At 45.1% G+C, this 13,099-nt stretch overlaps 1 protein-coding gene across 1 annotated transcript; it reads right to left on the reverse strand.

The window, feature by feature from the left end:
• Window positions 1–2,064: 2,064 nt before the first annotated feature.
• Window positions 2,065–3,501, reverse strand: LOC118675476 (tripartite motif-containing protein 60-like). The gene is given in 2 exon segments (XM_036348342.1): window positions 2,065–2,604; window positions 2,607–3,501. Coding segments are annotated over 2 exon segments (1,380 nt in total). The 5' UTR covers window positions 3,447–3,501.
• Window positions 3,502–13,099: the final 9,598 nt, after the last annotated feature.

Here is a 13,099-nt window from a genome sequence, read left to right on the forward strand (position 1 = left end):
ATTAGGGTTGTTTATCTCCTACTTTTAGAAATAAAGATGAAACAGGAGTTTTGGGGGTGAAATAGACAAATTTAGGAAATTTTAGAAATTAAGGGGACCATGAAAAAAGTATAGGGCAGCAAAGTAGTAGAAGGTATATTTCCATATAATAGGGGAGCTGAAAAGCTGCAACAGGTACATTTCCATAGAATAGGGGGCCTAGAAACAGCAGAAGGTCTATATTCACAAAATAAAGGGAAGGAAGCCCCTCATTCAGAAGGAGAAGAAGAAGGCCCAAAGGGAATAGGAAAACAATAAGGAAGGAGTGGAGGAAATGTGAAGTTTGACCTTTGAGCTCAGAAGTTACTATAATAACCAGTCCAAGGGAAGAGTGACCAATCAGAGGGGATATCAAGGCACAAGGATCTGCAGCCTTTATAAACAGTAGGGCAAAGGAACTCAGTGGGACTCTTCCTCCTTCCCTTGTGGGAGTCTGTGCTGGGAGACTCTCCCTCCCCACGTGGGAGTCTGTACTTGTTTCTCAATAAATTTCTACCTTAGCTATACCATCTTCTGTTCCTGGATTCATTCTTTGACTCCTATGGACAAAGAGCCCAGGAACCAATCTGCCCAGGGGAACACTGCGTGTTCCAGTCCAAAAATTCTGTTTCAAAGATTGATAATGGGGGAAATTTCCATGCACACAAAGATCATTCAGTTTAGCCAGGTAGAGCATTGTTAATATGAGGCTCTTATTAGTATTTTCATGCCTATCATATACAGCACTCTTTTTCCCTTTTTTCTTTGCAGTGGCATCTCAATATTTTAATTTGTTTCTCTACTTGTTTGTAAGTTCCACACATTATTAACATTCTTTAGTTTATTCAACTTTTAACTTTCATACATATATACTCTAATCCCTGTATAACATATTATTTGCTCTGCATTTAACATTCATTTTGGTTTTACTCAAATTTGGCATTTTTCTTAATTTTTAGTGCAGTTAATATTTTGTGTCTGTCTAAGCAGAAAGCAACTTAATTCATTCTTTAACTCATATGGGATTATCCTCTCATGCCACTAGTTTATTAGTTATTCAAGGAAAATGAATAGTGTCTTTTTAATATTTTTATTGTCTAAAGTTTTACATATGTCTCCTTTTCCTCCAATTGACACCCCCCCCCCCAAGCCATTCCCACCCCAGGCAAGTCTCCATGGCCCCAGGGTCTGTGTCCATTGCTTAAGCCAAGGGTCCTCAAACTTTTTAAACAGGGGGCCAGTTCACTGTCCCTCAGACCGTTGGAGGGCTGGACTATAGTTTAAAATAAAACTATGAACAAATTCCTATGCACACTGCACATATCTTATTTTGAAGTAAAAAAACAAAACGGGAACAAATACAATATTTGTATTTGCATGTGGCCCGAAGGCTGTACTTTGAGGACCCCTGGCTTAAGCTAATATGCGTACATACAAGTCCTTTGGTTGCTCTCTAACCCCCCATCCACTACCATTTGTCTCTGAATCTATTCTTGTTCATCAAATTATGTTGATCATTATATCCTACATATGAGTGAGATCATGTGATATTTATCTTTCTCTGACTGGCTTATTTTTCTTAGCATAATGCTCTCCAGTTCCATCCATGGTGTTGCAAATGGTAAAAGTTCCTTCTTTTTTATAGCAGCATAGTATTTCATTGTGTAGATGTACCAGTTTTTTATTTATTTTTATTTATTTATTTTTTTAAATATATTTTATTGATTTTTTACAGAGAGGAAGGGAGAGAGATAGAGAGTTAGAAACATCGATGAGAGAGAAACATCAATCAGCTGCCTCCTGCACATCTCCCACTGGGGATGTGCCCGCAACCCAGGTACATGCCCTTGACCGGAATCGAACCTGGGACCCTTCAGTCCGCAGGCCGACGCTCCATCCACTGAGCCAAACCGGTTTTGGCGCAGTTTTTTATTTTTATTTTTATTTTTAATTTTTATTTTTTTGTACTTGGGTCTTTTATTACAAGCACTCTCTATTAACACAGGAAAAGAGTAGAACGCATCAAACAGATTACAAAGCGGTTCATCATTCATCTTTGACTATACGCATTACAAGTGATTTTGAAGAAGGTCCTAGGCAGAAATAGGGCATAAGTTTTTCTGTAAAACTTCCACTGAAAGTATACAAATGTGATATATTTCTCAAATTATAAAATGAAACTTCTCCCAACTCATAGTCCAGAAAAATGCCTATCCATTCCCAGTTCCCTGAATGGCATGTGACAGATGTATTAGCCCAGAACTGAAACTGCCAGCAGCCATTTCTTGGGGTTGGTAGCATAGGAGCATTCCTGGGGAAAGATTCCTTACACACGCCTAAGGACCATGCCCCTGTGCCTCTCACTTCTACCTGCCAAAAATGCCTGCCAACATCAAATCCCTCAGAACTCAGGACAGCTGGGTAAGAAGTGCGTGCCTGGGGATTATGAAGACCAAATGATGGCCTATAGGTCACACTTTTTCTATCTCTTGAGATAATGAGACTTGGATGGGCTGTTTCAGGATCCAGTGTCAAATCTGCCTGAAATGTGTGGATCATTTTATACAGGCCCAAATAATGTGGGGGGGGGGGGGGAGAGAGCAACTCTCTTCCTTTAATTCATATAAAAAGGTGGCCGGGGTCTCTAGGTTATTATATCTGTTGTGGATACTTTCAATACCAGTGAGTAAATCCACGTCTGTCTGCAAACACTTACTGATAATATCTCCAAGCAGACTGGTTAATATGGAGCTGTGGTTTGATATTTGGTTTGTCTCTTCCATTAATTTTTCTTCAACATATGTTTTTTCAGTTAGCAAACTGATAAGCATTGTATTCTGTTCCTTTTCCAAAAAATGTTTAAGTTGTTTAACTTCAGAGTGTAATTCATCCTTTTGATGTTCGATCCTCTGTCTCAATTCAAAACATTTCGACACTTGCATTTCTGACCGATTTTCAGTATCTTCAATCTGCTCACTCAATGACTCAATATAGCTCTTGAGCTTCCTCCTGTGAGTAGCTGCAGCTTCTTCAATGGGCATCAGGGGGTGATCCCTGTGATCAGAGGAGACCCTGCACTGGGCACACAACAGCTCCAGGTCCTTCTCACAGAACAGGGCCAGATCCTCACGGTGCTTCTTACACAGGGTTTCCTCTTGCCTTTTCCTCTTTCCCCTCATGGCGGGAATCTGCTGAACAATCTCAGTCATGTGACATAATTGGGTGTTCCTCTTCAAGCTCCTGTCAGGGCAGTGGTGGAAACAGACAGGACAGGGAAAGGTGCCCTGTAGACCTTCCCAGCACTGGTGGATGCAGGAGGAACAGAAGTTGTGCCCACACTCAGTGGTCACTGGGTCTCTCAGGTAATCCAGGCAGATGGGACAGCGGGCCTCTGCCTGGAGCTTGGCCAGGGCGGCTCCAAAGGCCATTGTGTAGAGAGGGTGTCTGACCCAAGACAGTCTCTTCAGTCAGTGTGATTCTCCAGGAGGGAGGAAAAGTGAGAAGCTGAGGTCTGCTCCAGCCTCCCTCCCTGTGGAAGGCACTAGGAGTTTCAAAGAAGAGTTCCAGACACCAGCTGTTATCCAGTCTTCTTGTCGCCCTCTTCTGTATTTAACACCACTTTGCACAGGGATGTAGAGTGCTCCTGGTTAAAAACCAAGCGCAATCCAAGTCATATGTGGTTTCTGTGGACAAAATGATGTTTCCATTTAAAGGACAGTTCAAGCAGCATTAACATCAGGTAAACAAAACCATTTATCATGACACTATCTAAGAAGATGTTTGCAATCAAAACTAAGATCTATTTTGCAACTCTAAAGGAATTAGTCAATTAGGAAAATTGATCATTGGCCTCAACTATCAAAGAAAGAATGACAAATAGATATCAGGTCCAGGGGTTCTCAAAGGTGTGGACGAAGTCTGTGAAAAAGGAATGACAAGGAGACAGCATTCAGTTGATCAACAGCCTAGCCAGGTTCACTAGCCAGGTTCTAGCCAGGATCTCCACCAGGTTCTGTCTTTTATTGTCTTGTTACATCTGTATTTATACCAGTTGATTTTAATCCTATCAATTTCTATTTCAAAGATTAGGGCGTTTCTTATCTCCATTCCAGGGAGTAAAGATTATGTAGTTTAAGCGTGATTGTTTGTAGTTAAAGTGATTAACTACCTGCCTGACACTTAGTTAAGGGGTTTTATTCCATCCCTAACTTCAGGGAAAAATCCCTACCTGGGGAAACAACCTTTCTTGGAGAGGTGACCTTGGTTAAAACACATAGCGCCAAGAAGGGGAGCAAACAAGATGGCGGCATAGGTAAACACCGGAGTTTGCTGCCTCACACAACCACTTCAAAAATACAACTAAAAGACTGAACGGACATCATCCAGAACCACAGGAGGGCTGGCTGAGTGGAAATTCCACAACTAGAAGGAAAGAGAAAAGCTTACCGAGACTCAGAGGAGGCGCAGTGAGGAAGTAAAATGCTAAGATGAGGAGGTGCATGCGGAGCAGGCTATCGGCTAGGGCGTGGTTGTCGTTTTCAATCAGGAGGGAGTCTCAAGCTCTGAGCTCCAGTTCCGGGCAAGTCTCTAGGGACCCAGACTCACATGGGAGAGGCAGGACTGTCTGGCAACTGTCGGAATTCGAGGGCAGCTTTCTCTCCGAGGGGCTTACAGCGATTACCAGGACACTGAGAAGCAGAGCCTCTGAGAGTAGGACTGAGAGCAGCCATAACTGCTAGACCCGCCCTGTTGATCCCGTGGGACCCACCCCACCTAAGCCCTGCAGGGAGGCTTTTGCTGGATAGCCTCAGGAAAAGGCTACATTAGCACCTCCCTAGAGATCCAGGAGCCAGGAAACCCAGAGGTCAGAGTGGGACCATCCAGTTTGCAGATCCATGGAACCTGAAAGGACACACTCAGGGGGCAGACTCAGTGAGCACCAAAGCCCCATTGAAGCAAGTCTTGCCCCAGAGGGATGTCTCCAGCACAGAAGTTCTCCCACTGCAGAAACAGCTGATTTTCACAGCCAATTGGCCTGGAGGTCAATTCCTCCCAGTGATAACTACAACAATCAAGGCTTAACTACAACAAGACTGTGCACAAAGCCCATAAGGGGGTGCACCAAGAGTGTCCTCCGCAGGTAATTGGGGAGGCTGAACCACTGGGCCCTAGAGGACACACAGCACAGAAAACCACTTTATCAACACAGGGAAGCATAAAAAATGCGGAGACAAAGAAAAAGGACATAAATGACAGAAATGGAGGAAAGCAAACTACTGGATATAGAGTTCAAAACCACACTTTTAAGGTTCTTCAAGAATTTTCTAGAAACTGCCGATAAATTTAATGAGATCTACAAGAAATCTAATGAGACCCTCGATGTTGTGATAAAGGACCAACTAGAAATTAAGCATACACTGACTGAAATAAAGAATATTATACAGACTCCCAACAGCAGACCAGAGGATTGCAAGAATCAAGTCAAAGATTTGAAATAAGAAGAAGCAAAAAACACCCAACCAGAAAAGCAAAATGAAAAAGGAATCCAAAAATACGAAGATAGTGTAAGGAGCCTCTAGGACAGCTTCAAGCGTACCAACATTTGAATTATAGGGGTGCCAGAAGAAGAGAGAGAGCAAGATATTAAAAACCTATTTGAAGAAATAATGACAGAAAACTTCCACTACCTGGTGAAAGAAATAGACTTACAAGTCCAGGAAGTGCAGAGAACCCCAAACAAAAGGAATCCAAAGAGGACCACACCAAGACACATTATAATTAAAATGCCAAGAGCAAAAGACAAAGAGAGAATCTTAAAAGCAGCAAAAGAAAGACAGTCAGTTACCTACAAGGGAGTACCCATACAACTGTCAGCTGATTTCTCAACATAAACTTTGCAGGCCAGAAGGGAGTGGCAAGAAATATTCAAAGTGATGAATGCCAAGAACCTACAACCAGGACTACTTTATCCAGCAAAGCTATCATTCAGAATTGAAGGTCAGATAAAGAGCTTCACAGATAAGGAAAAGCTAAAGGAGTTCATCACCACCAAACCAGTATTATATGAAATGCTGAAAGGTATCCTTTAAGAAGAGGAAGAAGAAGAAAAAGGTAAAGATACAAATTATGAACAACAAATAGGCATCTATCAACAAGTGAATCTAAGAATCAAGTGAATAAATAATCTGATGAACAGAATGAACTGGTGATTATAATAGAATCAGGGACATAGAAAGGGAATGGACTGACTATTCCTGGGGGGGGGGGGGAAAGGGGTGAGGGGGAGGCGGGAAGAGACTGGACAAAAATCTTGCACCTATGGATGAGGACAGTGGATGGGGAGTGAGGGAGGAAGGTGGTGTGGAAACTGGGTGGAGGGGATTTATGGGGGGAAAAAAAGAGGAACAAATGTAATAATCTGAACAATAAAGATTAAATAAATAAATAAATAAATAAATAAATAAATAAATAAAAGAACAGTATGCCATATACGCCAGGTCCCTTGCAACATATGCTGTGCAGATGTTTCTTCCCTGAAGCGACTGTGTCAAGCAGCAAGGATGGACCGGCTTCCGGCAAATTCCCCCCTTTTTATTTTTTAAATGATAGCGCATGTAAATCAGCAGCCACCTCTTGGATTGGGTTGTTTAAGACTCAGAAGAAGACTGACAAGCAATGACAGCGAGCATAGCTATAAACATAGTGGATGGAGTGCACATGGAGCCTTGTTCCTGTAGAAGGTTGCTGGCCTCTTCAGTCAAGGGATTTCAGCTGTCCTCAAGTCTGTGGTTTGGTTGTCCTTGTTGATCTGGCTAGTGGGTGGCATCATTGGCGATGGGCATCCCGAAGCTTCAGCAATGTACCAATTTTTAATCCACTCATCTGCTGATGGGCACTTAGGTTGTTTCCAAATCTTAGCTATTGTAAATTGTGCTGCTATGAACATAGGGGGTACATATATCCTTTCTGACTGGTGTTTCTGGTTTCTTGGGATACAGTACTGGAAGTGGGATTACTGGGTCAAATGGAAGTTCCATTTGTAACTTTTTGAGGCCACTCCATACTGTTTTCCACAGTGGCTGCACCAGTCTGCATTCCCATCAGCAGTGCAGGAGAGTTTCTTTTTCTCCTCATTCTGGACAGCACTTGTCCTTTGTTAATTTGTTGATGATAGCCATTCTGACAGGTGTGAGATTGTATCTTGTTGTTGTTTTGATTTGCATCTCTCAGATGTTTAGTGACTTTGAGCATGTTTTCTTAGGTCTATGGGCCTTCTGTATGTCCTCTTTTGAAAAGTGTCTATTAAGATCCCTTGCCCATTTTTTGATTTGATCATTTATCCTACTTTTGTTAAGTTGTATGAGTTCTATGTACATTTTGCAGATTAAATGCTTATCAGCAATATCATTGGCAAATATGCTCTCCCATGTAGTGGGCTTTCTTGTTATTTTGTTGATGGTTTCTTTTGCTGTGCAGAAGTTTTTGTTGCTGTTGTTGTTTTTTTGATGTAGTCCCTTTTGTTTATTTTCTCCTTAGTCTCCATTGCCCTAGGAGCTGTGTCTGTAAAGATATTGCTACAACATATGTCTGCTATTTTGCTGCCTATGGAGTCTTGTAGGATTTTTATGGCTTCCTGTCTTACATTCAAGGCCTTTAACCATTTTGAGTTTATTTTTCTGTATGGTGTAAGTTGGTGATCTAGTTCCATTTTTTGCATCTATCTGTCCAAATTTTCCAGCACCATTTATTAAAGAGAGTGTTTTGACTCCATTGTATGCTATTGCCTCCTTTGTCAAATATTAATTGAGCATAATGGCTTGGGTCAATTTCTGGGTTCTCTGTTCTGTTTCATTGGTCTATATGTCTGTTCTTGTTCCAGTACCAGACAGTTTTGAGAACTGTGGTTTGGTAATATAGCTTGATATCTGGTAATGTGATCCCTCCTACTTTGTTCTTCTTTCTCAGGATTGCTGTGGCTCTTTGGGGTCTTTTTTGATTCCAGATGAAATTTTGGAGAGTTTGTTCTAGACCAGGGGTGGGCAAACTTTTTGACTCGAGGGCCACAATGGGTTCTTAAACTGGACCAGAGGGCCGGAACAAAAGCATGGATGGAGTGTTTGTGTAAACTAATATAAATTAAAAGTAAACATCATTACATAAAAGGGTAGGGTCTTTTTTTTTCAATAGTTTTATTCATTTCAAATGGGCCGGATCCGGCCCGTGAGCCATAGTTTGCCCACGGCTGTTCTAGACCTTTGAAATATGCCATTGGTTGTACGTAGAGCTCGGGAAGTATGTCTCAGCGCTGCGGCTGATGCAATGGTGTGAGCACACTCCACCATGACATGCTTCCTCGGCACACCAGGAAGTAGCAACGCCCGCCTGAACGAACTCCTAGAGCCACGTGCACAGTACCCCAGCCTTTCAGCCATTGGTCGCCTGTAGCAACGTGTCTCCCTCTGATTGGTCCCCTCATGCTATATATACCCCTGTAGTTCCACAATAAAACGGATCTGTGTCACTGAACCTGGTCTCCGGAGTCGTGCATGCAGACGCCCTAGCGCGTTGGGGCTCTGTCGTCCTCACCCCTGAGGGACCCCCTGCTTCATCTGGTGCCCGAACGTGGGGCCCCCGGAACGGCTGGATGGATGAGCGACCCTCTATAGCAAAATGGGAAACCTACCCCCTTCGGTGAGAGCGCCACAAGCGCGTGCACTCCACGCCTTACTGCAGAGCAGGTGAGTTAAGGTCTCTGAAAAGGAACTCCAAACTCATTGGGAATATCTATTACAGTCCAATCCAGCTGTGGGCAAACTACGGCCTGCGGGCCAGATCAGGCCCGTTTGAAATGAATAAAACTATTGAAAAAAAAGACCCTACCCTTTTATGTAATGATGTTTACTTTTAATTTATATTAGTTCACACAAACACTCCATCCATGCTTTTGTTCCGGCCCTCTGGTCCAGTTTAAGAACCCATTGTGGCCCTCGAGTCAAAAAGTTTGCCCACCCCTGGTCCAATCTGTGGTTAATCGAGGCCCCCACTTGGGACCCCTCCACTTGGGAGAAGGTCTTGAAAAGGATTCGATCCACTGAGGTCCGCGAGGAAAAATCGTTACCCCCTTCTCTGACACCGGCCATCTTAGCTATCCTGGCTTGCCTGTCCGGCGCTTGCCCAACCCGCCACTCCCAGTACCCAAAGCCTTTTCAGCCACAGTGAAGGACGAGCCTCCCCCTAAGCTTCCCTTGCCACCTTACAATCCCCCGGTCACTACCACCACTCCCTCGGCACCTGAGGGTCCCCCAGAGGCTGACCCTTGGGAAATATCTACCACCAACAGAGCTCAGAAGGAAGCGGAACAAAACGAAACTAAAACGGGGGAAGCCGCTACCTCGGCTGAAACAGTGCAGGGCAAGAAGCCAAGAGCAGGTCCCCCGCAGCAGATTGCTTCGGCCCCCCTTGTTGGGGACACGAACGATAATCCCTGGACAGGGCTATACCAATCTCAATGCCGGCAGAAGGACATGGCACAGTTCTCTTTAGGCTTAGAAACTCAGGCTTTCCCCGTCAACGCTAATCCTACCGCTCCACAATCTCGGGCGTGGATACCACCTAACCAAAAGGAGCTACTAGCCATTAGAAAGGCAGTACAGGAGGATGGGTTATCAGCCCTGTACACCCAACAGCTACTTGAAAATTTTAGTATAAATCTTAACTGCCCTCATAATTGGAAATTCCTCTCTCACACCATAGTAGCCCCAGGGGACATGATTCAGTGGAAGGCTTTGTTTTATGAACAGTGCAAGCAACAAGCGGAATGCAATCGAGCCCCGGTAGCAGGAAAAGCCCATAATCCGCACGATGAGGCAGATGCACTACAGGGAGAAGGAGTTTTCTCTTCCCCTGCTGTCCAGGCCCAGGGGCACGCTAGATATTTTGATCAAGTCTGCCTCTGTGCTATGCGTGCTTTCGCCCAAATAAATCCAAGGGGGTAAGCCTACACGACTGTCCAAGCTAGTACAGGGTTCCAATGAAGGGTTTTCAGAATTTTTACATAGAGTCAGGGAAGCTGTGGACCATAAGGTTACTCACGCCCAGGCAGCAGAAGCCCTTACCAGGGAGCTCGTCTGGGAGGGGGCTAATACTGAGTGCCACCAGGCAATCGCTCCGGTTAAAGCAGGCAGTATAGATGACTGGGTGCTTACCTGTGGAGATATGGGCAGTAAGTTGGCCGCCACCCTTGCGGCAGCGCTGGCCGCTCATATCAATCTAGGAGGACAATAGGGAGGACAGAAAGGAGCGTGCTATGAGTGTAAAGGGATCGGCCATTTTGCGAAGGATTGCCCTAACAGGAAGAGAAAACAGGGAGGGTAAGGGAACCCCCCCCCCCCCCCATTTGCCCTCGTTGTAGAAAGGGACTACACTGGGGCAGGGACTGCAGATCCAATAAGGATAAAGATGGCAATCCACTGCCCCCTTTAAACGAGAAGAGGGGCAGCTCTCAGCCCCACCAGAAAGAGAGCAGCCGACCCAAGGGGTATATTGGACGCTACCTCTTACACAGAGCAAGGCGTTCCTTACCTTAATGGCCAAGGGAGAGAGAATAGAAGGGCTAGCAGATACTGGGGCAGACGTGTCGGTTATTCAAGAGGAGAAGCAGAATTCCAAATGGCCGACCACTTCTGGTCCGCTAGTTCAGGGAGTCAGCGGCTACAAGAGGGCTGCCCAAGCTGCCAGGGGACTCTTCTGGGCGGACTCAGATGGGAATACTGGGACTTTCCGCCCACTCTTCATGACTGACATCCCCCACACTTTGTGGGGCCGAGACATCCTTGAGGCGGTCAATGCAATCATATACACCTCACTGCCCCCCCCAAATCCTAGGGGCCACTGTTCACCCACCGGCGCCATAGCCGATAAAGTTATCATGGGACACCACTGACCCCATATGGGTAGAACAGTGGCCTTTACCGCAAGAGAAATTACTTGCCCTTAAGCAATTAGTACAGGAACAACTAGATGCTGGACATGTTGAACCCTCTCTCTGCCCTCACAATATACCAGTCTTTGTCATACAAAAGAAGGATAAAGTAAAATGGAGATTTCTACAGAACCTCAGAGCTGTAAATAGACACATGAAAAAACTAGGCCCTCTACAACCGGGACTGCCTCACCCCTCGGCTATCGCAAAGGGAGCACATATAAAAATCATAGATATTAAAGACTGTTTTTTCTCTATCCCGTTGCACCCGGAGGACAGGCCCTACTTTGCCTTTTCAGTGCCCTCTACCAATCATCAACTACCGGCAGATAGATACCAATGGAAGGTACTCCCCCAGGGCATGAAGAACAGCCCTACCATGTGCCAGGCTTATGTTGGAGTGACAACCAAACCTCTAGCCAAACAATGCTTTATCACTCATTACATGGATGATATCCTTATTGCCCATAGGGACCCTATATGGCTAGAGGCATGCTACCAAACACTTATTAGCAACCTACGAGCTCTTGGCCTCCATATAGCTCCCCAAAAGGTCCAGACCATTCCTCCATACTCCTTTTTAGGATATAAAATACATGAACAAATAGTACCCATAGCTCCTCAGCTTGCAATTCCTGATACCATCTCCCTACATGCGCTACAGGAACTATGTGGCCAGATTAATTGGGTTAGGAACAGCTTATCAATCTCCACCGGGGGCCTAGGCCCCCTCTTCCAATTGCTTGAAGGAGACACAGACCCCCTTAGTACCCGCTCTCTAACCCTGAAGGCCAAAGAGGTCTTAAAAGCTGTCAACCAGGCTCTAAGGGAGCTAGAGCAAAACAGAATAGACTTGACCCAGCCAATCCAAGTGATAGTACTGGCCACCATTGGGACTCCTACAGGAGTACTATTTCGGGAGGGTCCTCTTTATTGGGTACACTTGGCCTACAGCCAGCTTGCTAAAGTAACGCCCCCAACAGCGGCCTACACCCTCATAGGACGGAAGCTCAGGCAGGCTTTGCTTACCCTATCTGGAAAAGAACCTGACACTCTCATACTTCCTTATACGCAGGAACAAATCTCTCATCTATTAACCACAGATCTAGAAACACAGTTACTTCTCCTAAACTTCCCAGGGCAGGTAGATAATCACCTACCCAATCATAGGCTCCTCCAAACCCTCCAAAAGGTACCGTTACAGACACTAGGTCTGGTATGCCCCCCTAGTAAACCTATCCCTGGGGCACCCTGCACCTTCACTGACGCGGGGAAGCATTACTGTGCAGCAATAATAAAGTACCCTAAAACTTCCACCAACCCCACTTATCTTAGATATACTTATCAAGGCTCAGCACAAGTAGGAGAACTTAGAGCTATAATATACACCCTTCTCCACTGTCAAAATAGTCCAGTCAATTTATTCTCAGATAGTGCTTACGCGATGCATACGGCAAAAAATATAGGGTATTCCACCTTAAGAGTTAAAGATACCCCGCTAGATCAGAGCCTCCAACTCCTAAAGGACATCCTAGAGAACTGTAAACAGCCCTGGTATATCCAACACTTACGGTCTCATACTGGCCTACCAGGCCCACTTTCCCTAAGCAACGCAGAAGCAGACAAGCTAGTTCTTACCCTACAACCCATAGAAGAGGCCAGACTCCTACACACCAAATTTCATATGTCAGCCTCCTCTCTCCGTAAGCTCTTCCCCCATCTGCCCCTAGCTCAGTGCAAGCACCTCATATGTGCCTGCCGATCCTGTGGCCCTCTACTACCCCTCGGGCCTTTACAACCCAGAGGGGCCAATCCCCGAGGACTACAGCCCAATGCCATATGGCAAGCGGATGTCATGCATGTCCCAGCATTTGGCAAATTGAAATATGTCCACACAGTCATAGCGACTTGCTCAGGAGCCACGTTCGCCCAGGCCCAAACGGGGGAAAAAGCCAAACATAGCATTGCCACCTTCAAGGCTGCCTTTCTCATCCTTGGATACCCGTGGGAGGTAAAAAGTGACAATGGACCATGCTTCACCAGCACTCTATTTCAAGACTTCTTAAAATCACACGATATCAAGCATACCATGGGCATCCC

Source organism: Myotis myotis, unplaced genomic scaffold, assembly GCF_014108235.1.
Source record: "Myotis myotis isolate mMyoMyo1 unplaced genomic scaffold, mMyoMyo1.p scaffold_m19_p_2, whole genome shotgun sequence".
Classification (NCBI taxonomy): domain Eukaryota; kingdom Metazoa; phylum Chordata; class Mammalia; order Chiroptera; family Vespertilionidae; genus Myotis; species Myotis myotis.